This window comes from Genypterus blacodes, unplaced genomic scaffold, assembly GCF_046128005.1.
Source record: "Genypterus blacodes isolate CSIRO-AG114 ecotype Tasmania unplaced genomic scaffold, CSIRO-AGI_Gbla_v1 ptg000122l_1, whole genome shotgun sequence".
Taxonomy (NCBI): domain Eukaryota; kingdom Metazoa; phylum Chordata; class Actinopteri; order Ophidiiformes; family Ophidiidae; genus Genypterus; species Genypterus blacodes.
In genome coordinates this window covers 428,801-448,772 of record NW_027466925.1, presented here as the reverse complement: position 1 = coordinate 448,772, position 19,972 = coordinate 428,801, and the positions used below count along the sequence as shown (strand labels likewise).

Sequence of the window (19,972 nt, the reverse complement as noted above, 5' to 3'; positions counted from 1 at the left end):
ACAATCACGCAAACGTCATTCATGGAACTTCATAACTGTTGCCTGGTGGTGACGACATTCTGTCTTTACGGTAGTCTCTCGATGGAGTATTTGACTTATACTGCGTAGCAGAAATGTTTTTACATATTTTAGTACAGTGTATAGTTATATCTATATTGTTCTGTGTTTGTTAGCTTTCTCTGCTTTAAATAACTATCCGGTGAGACAATTGCAACGTAATTTCGTTCACATGTACACTATATGTATAGGTTGAATGACATTAAAGTTCGTCAAAGTCTAAGAGCTCAAATGCTGGAATGCGGTGTAAAACCAATGACGTTGCAGTTCTACATAAACATTGTAGTATGTGATGCGACTGAATAGCATGGAAGAGTGCAGTAAATAAAGAAACAGTCATTGATAATTGTCTTATTTATGTCATACACAACATCCAGCAGACTGAATATTCACATTCACTTTATTAGCATTACTTTTGCGTTGAACACTGAAAAACCTGCAAAATACAAGCTATTGGTGAAAGATATACATTTGTAAACATGTTTGAACAACACAGGGATGTCATCTGAGTGACAGCTGCGATCACAGGGCCATTCACAGTTCTGAGAAATCATGTGACTTACTGGAAACTTCTCCAAACCTTAAACTAATTAGAGATTACCAGCCATGGCCAAGGTTAGGCTGAGCTAGTTTGGTTCAACCCTGGAAGGTCCCTTGTTCATACTGTATTTGTGAGTGTAACCTCTGCTCCTTTGAGACAATGTATGTAATATTGGGTTATAAATGAATGCTGACTTGACTTCATGAGGAAGTGTAATTGGTTTTAATTGATACAATTAAAACTAATTTTATTGATATTCTGATTGCAGAATAAGCAATAAGCAATAAGATTCAACACAGAATTACACAAAGGAGAATCTTTTCAATAAAATCAGATTATTCATAGTGTTGACATATTCATGTGACAGCTTCAGATTAAAATGTGAAATTAGGCTACACAAACAATGCTGACTTGATTTTGTTTACATTGTTTTTATTGAAGCAAACATTTTGCATGACAGTGCGCATACAGTTATAGGATATTTTGGAGATATTCTTTATACAGAAAGAGGGGGAAAAGGAGAGAGAGATAGAGAGAAAGAAAGAAGAAGATTGTATTATTATTGTTGTTGTTGTTAAACTTTTTACGTAGACCCTCAGGTAAAATAGGCAATATGAAGTAGATTGAAATTGAAACAGCAGGAAGCCACGGCCGCTGGAGGTTGCGAGAACATGGCACAGTACTGTGGCAGACTTGATTTTGTTTAATTGAAGGAAATATATGTTGCCAATGTCCCGGTCAAAAGCTGATTCCAGTTTCCACTTTCTTTTTTTATGCTCAGCTGGATGTTACTCACACTTCAGCACTTGTTAAAAAGGACTTGGGCTGTTGTGTAGATCAGTTGTTAAAGGTGACAAAAACACAGACCCTTAAACAAAATGGATTGTTATAAATATGAATATTCAAATGCTTTACTAATATTATTTTATGATAGGCACTTTCACATTCCTTCCTCAGTGCCTCTGCTGCCTCCTATATGTTTGTAGCTCCCTCCGCTGCATGCAATCCAGTCAATCCTCCAACTGTGGCATATTTTTCCCTCCCAGCAGTAGTTATTTTCTCATAACTGCTGCTACCCCAAGTGCTACTGCACCTGGGCCAAGATATGATGTTATAGCTGCCACTCCCACACCGAGAAAGACTGTCAGCAAAACTCCTGCTGTAATACCAATCCACCTCCTCGACAACCTCTCAAACACTGTGTCTATGGCCGTCTCTCTGATCTCTGCTGTTGACAGGATAGCTGATGTCTGTCTGATGAGCATTTCCTGTTCCTGTATTTCTCTCTCTGCTTCTTGGAGCACCTCGTTGGTGTAGCAGCCTCCATTGTTCCCCGTCACTATCTTCTCTATGGTCTTGAGCAGCTCTGTCACCTGGAACCTGTTGCTCCTGTATCCATCCTGCTGGTTGTTGTTCCAGTATTTGTTGTCGATGACGTGGCACCGACCTCCACACCTTCTCACCAGATCACTCAGACCTTCACTTTCACGGACAAACGCCTCAATTTTTTTTCCAGGACTGAGCTGATCACCATAAGTGAAGACAACTACAGCATATTTTAAAGCTTCTTCAGAGAAATACTCCTTCACTTTGGCAATGACCTCCATCTCTTGTGTTGTGTATCTGTCCACTTTCAGCACAATGAGGAACGTGTGAGGGCCAGGAGCACATTTTGTGATACACCTCACTATCTCAGGCTTCAGCTCCATCTCATTCTTGTGTGTGTCAAAGAAACCAGGAGTGTCAATCAAAGTGATGCTTCTTCCATTGATGGATCTGGTTTTTGCCTGGCACTTTTTTGTTTCAGAGTTTGGAGAATCACCAATCTGGAACACAGTCTCTCCAAATATGGTGTCAGCCAGGTAGCTTTTCCCAAATCCAGTTTTTCCCAACAGGACAATCCTTCTTGTATCTAGAAAAAATGAACATTAAGTATAAGTTATAATGTAGAATCAAATGAGACTAAAGAAAGTGGACTGACGGCTGGAGAGTTGCCAGTTTGGCTCCACGGCACTGCCAAGGTGCCCTTAAGCAAGGCTCCGAACTCCTAAAACTGCTCTGCAGGTGCTGTATCATGGCTGCCCTGCGTTGACCCCTCTGTAATGTGTGTGTGTGCGTGTGTGTAAGAGGGGCATGCAAGACAAATTTCAGATTGACGTGTTTGCAAGTGATTTGACCCATTAAAGTTTCTTCTTCTTCTTAAAATGAGCTCTGCATTGAAAGTTCTTATGAGTTCTGTTGCTCTCCTGGATTTGTGGTTATAATAAATGAAGTATATTCATATTCTGATCAGGATGCAAATTGAAGCATCAATGTGCACAGATATCATAGCCTTAGTGTTTGGATTAGAGACTCTGTATTTATTGGCAAATTTATGTGCCCAAATGTAATTATTTTTATGAATTGTAAATCATCTGTTTTCAGTCACAAGAACTGAAACTATAGATGATCTAACATGCTTTAGGATGTGTGAAGAAAAATGAGTATCTGGCTGTTAAGTGTGGTTTCTCTGGTTATTTTAATCAATGTTCGAATTAAGTTTCAATAATTCATAATGCAATCTAGTCGTTTTACTTGTAAAACAATTAAGATATCAGATTGACTATATGATAATTAAAAATCGGTGAATTTCTCCACTTTCAGTACGATGAGAAAAGCGTGAGGCCCAGGAGTTTACTGTGCCACACTGCCCACTATCTCACTCTTCAGCGCCTTCTCAGGCTTGCTCGGGTCAAAGAAACCGGGAGTGTCTAATTCTAAACAATCAGAGTAAAATCTGAGTTTTGACATGCATGTAAAGTCACTGAGTGAGAAATAGGAATGTTCCAATTAAATCTTCAACATCTGGTAGTAATGTTTGTGAAATTTATTTCCAATCCAGCATACAAGGGGTCAAAACGTCTCCACACACAAGCAAACAAGGAGTGTCAATCAAAGCAAATGGAACAACCCTCAGTGCATCTGACCCACACACACACACACACACACACACACACACACACACACACACACACACACACACACACACACACACATTTTAAATCTGATTGAAAATAAGCCTTTCCCCCTTAAAGTTTAGTACTCACCGGCCATGTTGTCAGAGGAAAATTGCTGCAGAGTGAAGACAGATCAGATCTGCCAGCTATGTGTGTGAGTATGTGTGTGTGTGTGTGTGTGCACATGTTGCCTCGCCTCGCCATGCTGCTCTGTACTGTTGCTCCTCCTTTTTAACTGCTTTCTTTGCTTCCGCGAAACTATGTGATTGAGAGGAAACATGACAGCAAAGGGGGGTGGCTAAAGAGGGACCTGGCTGAGATAAGGCCTAGTGTTGCCAGTTCTCAGAACACAAACAAGCAGAAAACAAGCCCAAAAGAAGAGATTTGCTCTTTAGACAAGCCCGAAGCAAAAGCCCAATTTTTCTGGGGGCTTCGGGCATTTGGCAGACAGACACGGCTGTCTCACGCATTACATGTATTGATTAATTTGATGACGTGAATTTATTTGAATATCATAAAGTAAATATTTCACAGACATTGCAATTGTTAGGGCTGATAATGAATCGAGGACATTTTGTACAACCCCCCTCCATCTTGTCTCCTTGTCTTCTTCATATTTTTTCCTCTGTAACACCACACCACACCACACACACACACACACACACACACACACACACACACACACACACACACACACACACTCATAAAACTTTTGTCATAGTGGGCAGGCTTGGCAAAATTGAAGTGGCCACTCCCTTGAAATGCACCTTTTCAAGTTTCTCTGCGTGTTTGTGTGTGTGCCGAGTGTGTGAGTGAGCGTGTCTCTCCAGCAGACACAGAACACCTGACCACTTCCACCTATCAGCCACCCTCCTGGTTTTCCTGCTTGTGGAATCACCTGACCACCTCAGCCAACCAATCATATTGCTGTGTCCATTTCCAATAATTTTTATCTCTGTTGCTGTTTTGGATCCTGTTACCTTCACTCTGCTCATCTTTGTGATTGACTAAACAAACATTTTGACTACCCTCCATAAAAAGTGCAAAGATGCTTACTGAGCGTAATAGACCCAGATTATGTGATTGTTACAGCAATTCACTCTGGCACACAAACATATAAACATTATAACCCACAAAGCATTATCAACAAGTGTTAATGGTGATAAACAACACAAACACACATTTCTGCTAAATCAACTGTTTAATTGAAGGTGATTCATAATTTAATCCAATGATAAACATTCAATATACTACAGGTTACACACCTCTGTGCCTGTTAATTCACATACTCCAACACTTCAAAAGACACCTGCTGAAAAATGGTGCTGTTGTTCCCATGACTACGTTTTACTCTCTTAAAGAAAATTACGTTTCAAGTTTCAATATATTTTAACGGCATATTTTGTCACAACAAAAGGGTTAAGTGTAGTCTTTTATTGATTTTGTCTGTTAGCATCTCCAGAAAAGGCTTGTGTGACATCATCGACAATCAAATTAAGTTTACACACTCAACACGCATAATAAAATGGAAGCCAGGGGTAATTTGAGCCAATATTGACGGTCGATAGTCGTTTCACTTGTAAAACACTTAAGATATCAGATTGACTATATGATAATTAAAAATTGAGCTTTTTGTGAATCTGTGTGTCCATCTTAGTACCAGTTTATCATGTTTATCATGTGTCTAATAATACCTAAAGCAGACTACAAGTGTTTATCATTACATATTGCATATATGTTATTAAGAAAATTCTAAGACTACATGTTGAGCAGCATTTCACTCACCGGATTGTCAAAGGTTTGATGCCCAAAAGCAATTTTAGGTGAACAGAATTGAATTATTAAAATGTAATAAAGAGATTATCTTAATTTACCTTCCATCCTGTCAACAAACAAATCAAAGAGTTTGTAAAATATTCCGACCTGCGAGACAACCTTCCTCCGTCTTGAGATCTGAATCTTGTTTGACTTCGACTTGGAGTTTTGTGTTTTGTTTCAGTTAAAGTTGTTCTTGGCTGTGATCCAAAAAAATTGAATACCAACAATAACAGGTTTCATGCTACGTCACGAAAGATGGTATCAGAAAAAAACATGAGCAGGTGAGTTAGTCAGGTGACAGTGGAGTGTCGGCTAGTGGACAGGTGGGGAATTGCAGGCATCATCAAGCAGAGTGGCCGTAACAACGTAACATATAGATAACATAATTTTTATTGAAATTTTCTAGAGGTGAATACTTTAAGAGAAAAAGACACACAAAAAAAGATTGTCATCAACCCACTTATTTATTGTTGACATATTTTAATTGCATTTAGTGTAGAGCATTAGAGAAGTAAAAAAGACTTAAGAGAATATAGTTAATTCTGATTATACATGTGTCAATCATGGTACTGTGATTATCAACAGTAGATCAGGATATATAAGAAAATACATTGTGCTTTATAGGAACAAGCACACTATCCCAGAATCTATATGAGTATACACAAACACACACGCCCTGGAGGAAAACTAGCAACTCTCCAGCTGCCAGTCCACTTTCTTGGTCCATACGGGACTTGAACTGGCGACCCTCTGGTTCCCAATCTGCATCCGTATGAACTGAGCTACTTTGTATTGTTTTATTTCTGCTGCCCCAAACCTGTCTGCACTATGTGTGCAGCAGCTTCAGCTTTTTCACAAACAGCTCTGCTTGCCAAGTCCATCGCCTCCCCAAGCGTGTCTGCATGTCCGGCTGCCTCACCACCCACCAAGGCTCCACCAATGGCTCCAGCTACAACAGCAGCTTTTAGAGAAATTACCAAGATCTGTCCAGCTGCTTCTATCACAACTTCTATTGCTCCTGGTTTTCCTACTGCCCCCTCTACTGTCCCCTCAACTGCTCCGACAGCACCAACGTTTACTGCAGTGGTTGCTGTTGGAGCCTCCACAGCTGCCATCCCATGCTCTGATGTTGGCGCTCTTGCTACACTCAGTATTTTTAGGCTAGCTAACCCAACCAGCGCACCAACTGATACCAAACCAAAGAGAGCTCCCAACACGGCCCCTGTTGCGGCACCCGTGACTCTGATCAAACACCTATGGACGATATGTTGAGCCAATATTGTTATTTCATTCAGTGACATGTTCAGTGATAGCCGTCTAAGGAACCCCTCCACTATCCCTATTTGTTCATGGACTCTTCCAAGCATCTCAGTGGTGTAGCGCCGTCCGTTGTGCTCTCTCAACATCCTCATGGTGTTGAGGAGCGCTGTCACTTGGGTAGCGTTGCTCCTGTATCCCTCCTGCCTGTTGTTGGCCCAGTATTTGTTATCAAGGACGTGGCACCGATCTTGACATTTCCTCACCAGAGCAGTCAGACTTGCGTTCTGACTTACAAACTCTTCAATTGTCACTCCTTCGTCGAGCTGGTCCCCATATGTGAAGACAACCACAGCATAGTTGAAAGCCTCATCTGAGAAATAGCTGTTTATTTTTCCCACGACAGCTTCCTCGTGCTCAGTGAATCTACCTGCTGGGAGAAGGATGAGAAGAGCATCGAGCCCAGATGCGCATTGCGTGACACAATCCAGCACCTCACATCTCATCTGCTCCTCAGACAGTCTACGGTCAAACAGACCAGGAGTGTCAATCAAAGTGATGGCTTGTCTGTTAACAGTTCTGGTTTGTGACTGACATCTGGCGGTTGTAGGATTTGGTGAACTTCTGACCTCAAACACAGGCGCTCCAAATATGGTGTTAGCCGAGCTGCTTTTCCCATATCCAGTTTTTCCCAGCAGGGCAATCCTCCATGCATCGTTTGGCCCTAAAAGAGAATAATGAGAATGTTGTTTGTGCATCAGAAACACTGTACATTAGTGTCTTAGCTTCCTCCTGCCTGTTTCGTCATTGTTTTGCAATATTGCAGTAAATACCCCAGGTGTAATTATGTGTGAGACAAACAGATTACGAAATGTCAGGAACATTCACTCATCGCTCATATTACTGGCAAATGAGCTCCATTGTGATGAGAGTTACATGCAGGGCAGAGTGAGGAAAAATAGTACCCAAAGAAACAATTCAATAATAATCTTTGTCTTTGCACTGTTGAAGCAAGAGCAAAGTGCTCCATAGGGGTCTGTTCAAAAGCCTGCAGACCTGGGGAGTGAACACCAAACATCTCAGACAATTTTATCAATAGGTCGCTTAAAAGCTCACATGAACTGGGAATGATTTCCTTAGCAACTAAATAAAGTCTGCGTATAATTGCTTTTGTGGAAGAAAACACTATACCAATGGCATTTATTAGCTGTCCTCCAAAATTACCATTAGAGAGGAGAGAACAGGCCACTGTGGACACGGTTGTCTAGGCAGCCAGGACTTATGATAGTACAAAAGCAAGAAATGATTACAGGAAAGGCATCCACCCTTTTACACTCTGATATAAAAATCAGTTTGCTCTCAGAATAACTCAGTGTGTGTATTCACTTTGACTTGTGATGTATCACTCCTGTATGATTGAATATACAATACATTCATCTTGCTGAACAAGCTTTCTCTCCTCTAAGTAATACAGCGAGAGAGTTGAGACTGATCGCATGAGAAAACGCCACCCACCATCGCTTGGGCGAGGATTTGAAGATTCCAGGCAGAGTTGTTTTGAATGAGACTCCATCATCTCCATGAACCAGTTTGACAGCTTTGACTCAACAATTATCCTGACAAACACACACACAACTGGAAAGTACTAGACAGTTGCAGAATTTGCAAGGACTAATATGGGCGGATTTAATTACACAAAACTATTTGAATTTTAAATTAAATCACATTTCAAAAGGAAAATCACAGTAATGTCATGAAAGCAGGCTTGTGTTAAGGGTGTTAAATGATTTTATTTAGAAAGAAATAAGAAAGCTTGTCTGACAAAATCATATCAGCTGTTATGTTCTAAAACGATCACATTAAACATTGAGAAACATAACTTGAAGGTCATTATAGGTTGATCACATCGACCAAACAGGTCACAGACTTACAAGTATATTAGATCATCATGTTGCAAGCACGAGTTGCACTGATTCTTTCTACAGCTGCTTGGTCTGATACCCTTTAGAGGTAATGAAGAGCTCCTTTCACTGGACCTGGGTTTGCTTCTCTCAACAGATTTACTGTTTTTACAATGAGCAACACTGACAATGCTACACCAATAATGACTTTAATTGGTCTGTTTGCTGTAAATTTGAACAGCCAATTCATAACATTGCTGAGCGGTCCTGCCGACGCTTGTTGTCTCTGCCACGCTTGCAGCATCGCGCCTGTGTAGCAGCCTCCTCTGTTCTCCTGCACCAGCGTCTCTATCGTGTTGAGCAGCTCTGTCACCTGGAACTGGTTGCTCCTGTAGTCATCCTGCTGGGAGGTCTTCCAGTATCTGTTGTCCAACACATGGCACCGACCTCCGCACTTCTTAGACAGATCTCGCAGACGTTTGTTCTGACTGACAAACTGCTGGATTTTCATCTCTTCAGCCAGCTGATCGCCGTGAGTGAAGGCGACTACAGCATATTTGAAAACCTCTGCAGAGAAATAGTCTTCAATTCGTTTGACCACATCGCCCTCCTGATCGGTGAATTTCTCCACTTTCAGTACGATGAGAAAAGCGTGAGGCCCAGGAGTGCACTGTGCCACACTGCCCACTATCTCACTCTTCAGCGCCTTCTCAGGCTTGCTCGGGTCAAAGAAACCGGGAGTGTCGACCAAGGTGACATTTCTTCCTTCCACAGATTTTGACTTTGAATGGCAAATGCTTTTCGGAACGTTGGGGGAATGGTTGATATGAAACGTAGTCTCTCCAAATAAAGTGTTAGCCAGGCTGCTTTTCCCAGCTCCGGTTTTTCCCAGCAGGACAATCCTCCGTTCATTTGGAACTAGAAGACAATAATGACTTTGTATCAGTCAGTATGTTTCCATGCTCACTACACTCTGATTTCTTTTCATTAAAAAAATGCTATCAACACGTTTGTGAGGATGGAATTCACAGGATTCTGTCGTATGGACAATTTGTTCGTCAACCATTTTGGTATGCTAGCTAAGGAAACACTTATATAAAGTAAGATGATGGATGTTTGAAGTAAACTGATCAATTATGATGCAGAAATCACTGATTATGGTGTTTAAATGACGTTTGAAAATAATAATAATAAATAATTCTAAACTCAATCAGAGTAAAATCTGAGTTTTGACATGCATGTAAAGTCAATGAGTGAGAAATAGGAATGTTCCAATTAAATCTTCAACATCTGGTAGTAATGTTTGTGAAATTTATTTCCAACCGCGCATACAAGGGGTCAAAACGTCTCCACACACAAGCAAACAAGGAGTGTCAATCAAAGCAAATGGAACAACCCTCAGTGCATCTGACCCCCCCCCCCCACACACACACACACACATTTTAAATCTGATTGAAAATAAGCCTTTCCCCCTTAAAGTTTAGTACTCACCGGCCATGTTGTCAGAGGAAAATTGCTGCAGAGTGAAAACAGATCAGATCTGCCAGCTGTGTGTGTGAGTATGTGTGTGTGCGCCTGTTGCCTCGCCTCGCCTTGCTGCTCTGTACTGTTGCTCCTCCTTTTTAACTGCTTTCTTTGCTTCCGCGAAACCATGTGATTGAGAGGAAACATGACAGCAAAGGGGGGTGGCTAAAGAGGGACCTGGCTGAGATAAGGCATAGTGTTGCCAGTTCTCAGAACACAAACAAGCAGAAAGAAGAGATTTGCTCTTAAGACAAGCCCGAAACAAAAGCCCAATTTTTCTGGGGGCTTCGGGCATTTGGCAGACAGACACGGCTTTCTCACGCATTACATGTATTGATTAATTCGATGACGTGAATTTATTTGGATATCATAAAAGTAAATATTTCACAGACATTGCAATTGTTAGGGCTGATAATGAATCGAGGACATTTTGTACAACCCCCTCCATCTTGTCTCCTTGTCTTCTTCATATTTTTTCCTCTGTAACACCACACCACACCACACCACACCACACACACACACACACACACACACACACACACACACACACACACACACTCATAAAACTTTTGTCATAGTGGGCAGGCTTGGCAAAATTGAAGTGGCCACTCCCTTGAAATGCACCTTTTCAAGTTTCTCTGCGTGTTTGTGTGTGTGCCGAGTGTGTGAGTGAGCGTGTCTCTCCAGCAGACACAGAACACCTGACCACTTCCACCTATCAGCCACATTCCTGGTTTTCCTGCTTGTGGAATCACCTGACCACCTCAGCCAACCAATCATATTGCTGTGTCCATTTCCAATGAATTTTATATCTCTGTTGCTGTTTTGGATCCTGTTACCTTCACTCTGCTCATCTTTGTGATTGACTAAACAAACATTTTGACTACCCTCCATAAATAGTTTGAAATCAGTTTAAGTGCAAAGATGCTTACTGAGCGTAATAGACCCAGATTATGTGATTGTTACAGCAATTTACTCTGGCACACAAACATATAAACATTATAACCCACAAAGCATTATCAACGAGTGTTAATTGTGATAAACAACACAAACACACATTTCTGCTAAATCAACTGTTTAATTGAAGGTAATTCATAATTTAATCCAATAATAAACATTCAATATACTGCAGGACAGTAAACAGGTTACACAACTCTGTGCCTGTTTATTCACATACTCCAACACTTCAAAAACACCTGCTGAAAAATGGTGCTGTTGTTCCCATGACTACGTTTTACTCTCTTAAAGAAAAGTATGTTTCAAGTTTACTGTGAGCAACATGAGTGTAATATATGTCCAGTCACCCCACAGTTTATGCATAACCCACCATTCCAACACGTCCATGTCTAATTGCAAGGCAACTATTTTCTTTTAATTCGACTATTTCACTCTATTGTAATTACTTTTTAATTAATTGTACAATACGTGTTTCTGCAGTGAATCCAGCAGCAGTGCTCCCACGGCAACATATCCTGGCCCGTAATGAATTTAATCAGACTAAATTGATCAATTAAAAGGCACAATAATTGCAATTTATCATTCTCAGTTATTGGACCTAAGTACAAATGGCTGAATAAGTGAACATAGCTGAAGCTCCAGGTCAGTGGATTTAATCTGCTTTTTGTTCAGCGTTATCTGATAACTGGAATATATAAAGTGCACCACCGATGTCAAATGAATAACTGTAAAAACAAAAAAGGTAAGTGAAAAATACTCATGATAAAACAGTGAACATTTTTTTAAGTTTACGATAAATGTGAAAAAATCGCTTACATCATCACCAGTTATGATTGTATGATGGCAAAGCAAAATACAAAAGTAAAGAAAATAACCAATATTAAAAGAAAACTGAGAATGCTCACAAAATTAACATGAATGAGTAAAATGGCTTAACATACCGGAAAAACCCACAAAGTTGCATTTTCCATCAGCAAATAAAACTCGTACATTCTATATGAAAAATTTAAATTCAGTTTATAGAGAAAAATAAAGCAGATTGGGGTCAAAATGACCCCAAATGGTTTGACTGTAATTTAAAGCATATAGTATCAATTTTCGACCAATTTTGTGTACACCTTTAGTCTGACTTTCGTCCAAGATATTTACCACAAATAATTCCCTTCATATTGGAATTTATGGCCAATAGACCTTGTTTACATAAAAGATTAAGGTAAGGCAGGTATTTGGGCTACTGCTGCCCCAAATACCTGCATGTTCCATGGACCTGGCATCGCATGCTGTCCATAACTTCTTCCATATTTCCCTGGTTTGCTCGGGATGTACTGTTTGAATGGACAGCGACCTTTTGAAGGTGACCAGGCGCTCATCCACAGTCACATCAGTGCCTGGATCGTACATAAGCGACAGGAGAGACACCCACTTATGACCACACACATCAAACATCCAAGATCAAAGATGTGTTGGATAGCAGTATGGTGTGATAATTTGGCCCATTGCACCACTTTGTGCTGCGGGGTCATTTTGACCCCAGAGGACAGAGGAAGTTATTAAATTCAATTAAACACCCATTATTAGATCAAATTACTTTCTTCTCATCATGAAGAGCATATAGTATCAAACAACCCCCATTAATTTCAGACCATTTGTTAAATAAAAAATATATTTTAACGGCATATTTTGTCACAACAAAAGGGTTAAGTGTAGTCTTTTTTTGATTTTGTCTGTTAGCATCTCCAGAAAAGGCTTGTGTGACATCATCGACAATCAAATTAAGCTTACACACTCAACACGCATAATAAAATGGAAGCCAGGGGTCATTTGAGGTAATATTGACGGGTTATCCAAAGGGAAAAACCGTGTTGCTCTGTTTCTGCTGGTTCATTTGGGTGTTATAAGATCCTGATGTTGCAATCTTCTGCATTTACTTTTTTGACGCTCATCGTTGCAACTGGGAATCATTCCTTCTTGTCCTTATCATTTGGTTTAATTTTTTTAAACATGTCCACCCCATCCTTCATGTATTTACACACTTCCAAACTTGTTGTTCCCACAGTCTTTACAGTCTCTACTACAGCGTCCTGTGGTGTTTCTGCTTTCTGACCGATACTAAATCCTGTTAGACCTCCAACAGCTCCTCCACCGGCAGCAGCTACATACGGCACTGCTGCACATGTTGCTATGTCTGCAGATGCCAGAATGAGGGGTATAACTACCCCCCCAAACAAAGCTCCCAACAACACTCCTACACTGACACTTAGAAGTATGGTTAGAAGATTTTTGTTGTTATTCACTGCTTGTAGCATCTCGTTGGTGTAGCAGCCTCCTCCGTTCTCCTCCACCATCTTCTCTATCGTGTTGAGCAGCTGCTTCACCTGGAGCTTGTTGCTCCTGTATTCATCCTGCTGGTCGTCTTTCCAGTATTTATTGTCAATGACGTGGCACCGACCGCCACACTTCTTCACCAGATCATTCAGACATTTATTTTTGCGAACAAACCTCTGAATTTCCGTTTTTTCATCAAGCTGGTCACCATGGGTGAAGACAACTGCACTGTACTTAAAAGCTTCTTCAGAGAAATACTGCAGTATTTTCTTGATGACCTCATTCTCCTGCTGTGTGAATGTTTCCACTTTCAGCACAAGGAGAAAAGCATGAGGCCCAGGAAGGCACTCTGAGATACACTTCACCATCTCAGGCTTCAGCTCCTCCTCCCTCATGTCTGTGTCAAAGAAACCAGGAGTGTCGATCAATTTAATCCTTTTTCCATTGACACTTTTGCTCTCTGCCTGACATAGACTTGTTACGGATTTAGAGGAAAGTTTGGCCTTGAACATGCTCTCTCCAAATATGGTGTTTGCCAAACTGCTTTTCCCAGCTCCGCTTTTTCCCAACAGGACAATCCTCCTCTCATCACTTTGCCCTGGAGGAGAATAATGAGAATAATGATTGTTTTATCACAACACTGTGCACTTGTGTCTTCGGTTTTCATTTTTTTCACACACATATCACAGATTACGTCATGTGCACAGCCTCCCTGGCTGACTCCAGTTTGAGTCTGCTTTAACTTTTGGTGCTGTCAAACTAGGCAACAATTGCAAAGAGTGTGTGTCCTACTGGACACAATACAGTACAACACAGGATTTACTTTTTACATTTCACAAGATGACAATCTTTAAAATTGATTATGTGTACAAACTCACCACAAATCAGTATCAGAGTACACACTGGACTGATTTGTGCCGCCATAGCGACAAGATAAGAGGCCTTACATACATATTGTAAATGTTTCTCCTCCTACTCTCGTTATCGTTCCAGCATGTGGAGTTTCAGTGAAATCCTGTGACTTACAGGAATCTCCTTGAGAAACGTTGCTACTTCTCATTGAGATTATCGGAATTTGATTTGAATTTCTAACATTTTAGACGTCCTATTGAGGTTTCATTTGAGAATTAACACACACATTTGTCACAGTTGTTAGTGAGGTCATTTGATCTTTATTTTCAGAAATTCACAGAATTAGAATGGGTCTGTTGATGTTTTGATAATATTTTGTCATGATCTAATAATCTCACTGTTATCCTGTTACATTCTAATGTGACTTCTTCCTGATTCCTTTCACAGCCACTTCCTCTGATGCTGTTCACAGTTCAAAAACATCGCCTTTTACTGGTGCTTGGTTTGATGCTTGGAACAATTTCAATGCCGCCCATGCTGATCCAACAAACGCTGCAACATAAATAACAACTTTCACGGGAACACTTGTTGCACATTTGAACAGCCAGTTCATAACATTGCTGAGCGGTCCTGTCGACTCTTCTTCTTGTCGTCTCTGCCATGCTTGCAGCATCGCGCCTGTGTAGCAGCCTCCTCTGTTCTCCTTCACCAGCATCTCTATTGTGTTAAGCAGCTCTGTCACCTGGAACTGGTTGCTCCTGTAGTCATCCTGCTGAGAGGTCTTCCAGTATCTGTTGTCCAACACGTGGCACCGACTTCCGCACTTCTTCACCAGATCTCTCAGACGTTTGTTCTGATTGACAAACTGCTGGATTTTCATTTCTTCGGCCAGCTGATCGCCGTGAGTGAAGGCGACTACAGCATATTTGAAAACTTCTGCAGAGAAATAGTCTTCAATTCGTTTGACCACATCGCCCTCCTGATCGGTGAATTTCTCCACTTTCAGTACGATGAGAAAAGCATGAGGCCCAGGAGTGCACTGTGCCACACTGCCCACTATCTCATTCTTCAGGGCCTTCTCAGGCTTGCTCGGGTCAAAGAAACCAGGAGTGTCGACCAAGGTGACATTTCTTCCTTCCACAGATTTAGATTTTGATTGGCAAATGCTTTTCGGAACGTTGGGTGAACTGTTGATATGAAACGTAGTCTCTCCAAATAAAGTGTTAGCCAGGCTGCTTTTCCCAGCTCCAGTTTTTCCCAGCAGGACAATCCTCCATTCTTTTGAAACTAGAAGAGAAGTATTGACTTTGTATCAGTCAGTACATTTACGTGCACACGTCACTCCGATTTCTGTCAGTTAAAAAATGCTATCAACACGTCTATAAGGATGGAATTCACAGTCTGTCGTATGGACAACTTGTTCCTTAACCATTTTGGTATGCCAGCGAAGGAAACACTTATATTATATAAGATGATGGATATAAACTGATGTACACCAATGATGATGCAGAAATCACTGATTATGGTGTTTAAATGACGTTTGAAAATAAGTCAACTTTAAAGCTCAATCGGAGTAAAATCTGAGTTTTGACATGCATGTTAAGTCACTGAGTGAGAAATAGGAATGTTCCAATTAAATCTTCAACATCTGGTAGTAATGTTTGTGAAACTTTTTCCAATCCAGCATACAAGGGGTCAAATCGTCGCCACACACAAGTAAACAAGGAGTGTCAATCAAAGCATATGGAACAACCCACATCTGACCCACATACATACACACACACACACATTTTAAATCTGATTGAAAATAAGTCTTTCCCCCTCAAAGTTTAGTACTCACCGGCCATGTTGTCAGAGGAAAAATGCTGCAGAGTGAGAAGATCTGATCAGATCTGTCAGCTGTGTGAGTGTGTGTGCGTGTGTTGCCTCGCCTCGCCTTGCTGCTCTGTACTGTTGCTCCCCCTATTTAACTGCTTTCTTTGCTTCGGCGAAACCATGTGATTGAGGGGAAACATGACAGAAAAGGGGGTTGGCGAGGGAGGGACCTGGCTGAGATGAGGCCTAGTGTTGGATATCATAAAAGTAAATAGTTCACAGACATTGCAATTGTTAGGGCTGATAATGAATCGAGAACATTTTGTACAACCCCCCTCCATTTTGTCTCCTTGTCTTCCTCCTCATCTTTTTTCATCTGTAACACAAAAACAACACAACACACAAACTCATAAGACTTTTGTCATAGTGAGCAGGCTTGGCAAAACCGAAGTGACCACTCCCTTTAAATGCACCCTTTCTTCTTCTTTTTTTTGCAATTTGTTTTTATTGAAGCAAACAGTGTACCTGACATTGCGCATACAGTTGTAGGATATTTTTTATATAGAAAGAGGGCAAAGAGGAGAGAGAGAGATAGAGAGAAGGAAGGAAGGTTGTATTATCACTACTATTGTTGTTAAACTTTATACATAGACCCTGAGGTAGAGTACAAGTTGATTGGAATTGCAATGATGTCATAGGGTACATACAGTTCTTACAGGATGAAGTCAGACAGCACTGTAGGCTAGTACAAATTGCATCGTAAGTTGTGATAGAGAGAGAGAAAGAGAGAGAGAGAGAGAGAGAGAGAGAGAATGAGAGAGAGAGAGAGAAACAAAAACAAAAACAAAAACAAAAACAAGAGAGGACATCCCACCCAGAAACCCCACCCAACCCGGCAGTCACACAACCCCAATGAAATGAAAAAATTAAATAAAAAGGAACTGTTCGGTGTTCTGGTAATCAATCACTGGTCTGGCATAGCCTGTAAATCTGTGAAGTAAGAGAGAAAAGGTTGCCATCTCTGATAGAACTTATCAGTGTGGCCCCTCCTAGTGTACTTGATTTTCTCGAGTCTAAGAAAGTACATTGTATCCTTCAGCCATTGCAAAAAAGAGAGAGGGGTGAGGGATTTCCAATGCAGGAGCAGGCGTCGTCTAGCAAGCAAAGAGGTGAACATGATCATTTCCTTTTGTGGGGTGTTAATTAGCGTAGAACAAAAGGAAATTATCATTTCAGGGGTCGCCAACACGTCGCTTGCGAGCTACCAGTCGCTCGCAAAGCGTTTCCGAGTCGCTCACCGAAAGGTTCAAAGAATACGTACATTTGACAACACGTCGTCACTTGGTAAAGCTGTTTAAATTTCCATCCAATCAAATTCACAAACATCCAGCCTCCTTTTTCACAAAACAAGTATAAGCCAATCAGCTGTCAGTCCAACAAATGACGCTGCTGTCATGTTTGTTTATGTGAAACAGTAACATTCTGCCAGCAAAACGCCCGCCTGATTTGCCGATGACCCCCCCAAAAACAGCCCCGATAAAAGGCAATGAATTACGAATGTGAATGGCAAGTGTGTGCGTGTCTCATTTGCGGTGCGAACACGTCTGTGGAGCACCACTCCACCAAAGTCCACGGCAACTTTTCACGGGACTATCCGGCTGCTAGCAGGGCGTCATGTGTCATTATCAACACCATATAATCTCTTTTAGCTCTTTTAGGTGAACGATGAGAGCCTGCTACCGTCCGAGAGCCATTTTCATTTTTTCTGCAAGTTAATACAAGACAGAATGATAGGATGGTCTTGGTCCACTACTGGTACAGAGCAGTGCACGAAAAGATGCTTGGGGAAAAAAGCAGCATTTGGATGCATTTTAACAATTGTGACAACATTAAGGCAGAATTCAAAATTTGCAGAATTAAGCTGTCATGTCGAGCAGATTCCACAAAAAACCTTCACAGACATGAGAACCGTGCAGCCAACAGTCCACTTGGAAGAAAAAAGAAGCTCCACCCAGGCTCTCAATCCAGTGTGTGTTCTTCCAAACAGGAAAACACTCTCATGAAAACAATACCACACTCTCTGTCATCTTTCTAACATCAGAACAGACTGAATGCATGTGAAGTACAGAGGATGTAGGAAGTACAGGGAATTCCCTGAATTACAGGGAATGTAAAGGGAAATTGCGACAGTGATATGTGGAAAGACAGAAAATAAGAAATATGAAAGGTATAGTATTAGTTAAATAGTAAAATATGATTGGGCTTCAAGCCTGCACCAGGGTAGCTCAGGGGAATTCACCCAGTAGCGAAGTTTGTCGATGTGGAATGCCCAGTCATAGGATTGGAGGTTTGGTAGGGCGAAAACCCCACTGAACTTACATCTTTGTAACAGTGGTTTACGAATCCTTGGGGGCTTCGCAACCCAAATGAAGGCATTGATCATTTTGTCTAAGGAGTCAAAGAAATGTTTTGGAAGGAATAGAGGGAGAGATTGAAACAGGTAAAGGAATCTATGCACCCTTTATGCAACCTTTTAAGTTTCTCTGCATGTTTGTGTGTGTGCCGAGTGTGTGAGTGGGCGTGTCTCTCCAGCAGACACAGAACACCTGAACACTTCCACTTATCAGCCACCTTCCTGGTTTTCCTGCTTGTGGAATCACCTGACCACCTCAGCCAACCAATCATATTGCTGTGTCCATTTCCAATAAATTGTCTCTGTTGCTGTTTTGGATCCTGTTACCTTCACTCTGCTCATCTTTGTGATTGACTAAACAAACATTTTGACTACCCTCCATAAATAGTTTGAAATCAGTTTAAGTGCAAAGATGCTTACTGAGCGTAATAGACCCAGATTATGTGATTGTTACAGCAATTTACTCTGGCACACAAACATATAAACATTATAACCAACAAAGCATTATCAACGAGTGTTAATGGTGATAAACAACACAAACACACATTTCTGCAAAATCTACTGTTTAATTAAAGGGGATTCATGATTTAATCCAATAATAAACATTTAATATACTGTAGGACAGTAGACAGGTTACACACCTCTGTGCCTGTTTATTCACATACTCCAACACTTCAAACGACACCTGAAAAATGGTGCTGTTGTTCCCATGGCTACGTTTTACTCTCTTAAAGAAAACACGTTTCAAGTTTACTGTGGGCAACATGAGTGTAATATACATGTATGTCCAGTCACCCCACAGTTTATGCATAACCGGCCATTCCAACACGTTTCAGTGAATAAAATCCTTTAGTGTCAATGTCCCATATAAATAATTCCCAAGTCTACTTTCTATTTTCTATTAATTCGACTATTTCACTGTATTGTATTTACTTTCTAAAATTGTGCAATACGTTTTTCTGCAGTGAATCCAGCAGCAGTGCTCCCACAGCAACAAATCCGGGCCCCTAATGAATTTAATCAGACTAAATCGGTCAATTAAAAGGCACAATAATTGCAATTTATTATTCTCAGTTATTGGACCTAAGTACAAATGGCTGAATAAGTGAACATAGCTGAAGCTCCAGGTCAGTATTTAATCTGCTTTTTGTTCAGCGTTATCTGATAACTGGAATATATAAAGTGCACCACCGATTTCAAATGAATAAATGTAAAACAATAAAGGTAAGTGAAAAATACTCATGATAAAACAGTGAATAGTATGCTCACAAAATTAACATGAATGAGTAAAATGGCTTAACATACCGGAAAACCCACAGAGTTGCATTTTCCATCAGCAAATAAAACTCGTACATTCTATATGAAAAATTAAAATTCAGTTTATAGAGAAAAATAAAGCAGATTGGGTCTTTCAAACATTGTACTTAAAGTACATTAGTTAAGTACCTAAGCGATGACTGCTGCTAGATTGAAGTATTTGGGTTTCACACATTTGAGTCTTTAAAACCCTCTTAAT

At 40.7% G+C, this 19,972-nt stretch overlaps 2 protein-coding genes across 3 annotated transcripts; both read right to left on the bottom strand.

The window, feature by feature from the left end:
* Positions 1–396: 396 nt before the first annotated feature.
* LOC143010276 (GTPase IMAP family member 7-like) lies at positions 397–5,714 on the bottom strand. 2 transcript variants are annotated; one of them, XM_076162528.1, is made up of 2 exons: positions 5,469–5,714; positions 397–2,510 (listed from the first exon to the last, which is right to left on the bottom strand). In XM_076162528.1, exons 1-2 carry the CDS (start codon positions 5,473–5,475, stop codon positions 1,651–1,653), a joined length of 867 nt encoding a protein of 288 aa, XP_076018643.1. In that variant the 5' UTR covers positions 5,476–5,714; the 3' UTR covers positions 397–1,650. The 2 variants fall into 2 exon arrangements, with proteins under 2 accessions (XP_076018643.1, XP_076018644.1); XM_076162529.1 differs by lacking the exon at positions 5,469–5,714 and adding an exon at positions 3,685–3,834.
* Positions 5,715–5,857: 143 nt separating this feature from the next.
* On the bottom strand, positions 5,858–16,213 carry LOC143010243 (GTPase IMAP family member 8-like). The gene is made up of 5 exons (XM_076162475.1): positions 16,069–16,213; positions 13,012–13,974; positions 8,676–9,488; positions 7,265–7,393; positions 5,858–7,099 (listed from the first exon to the last, which is right to left on the bottom strand). Exons 1-5 carry the CDS (start codon positions 16,073–16,075, stop codon positions 6,210–6,212), a joined length of 2,802 nt encoding a protein of 933 aa, XP_076018590.1. The 5' UTR covers positions 16,076–16,213; the 3' UTR covers positions 5,858–6,209.
* Between the last annotated feature and the right edge of the window lie 3,759 nt (positions 16,214–19,972).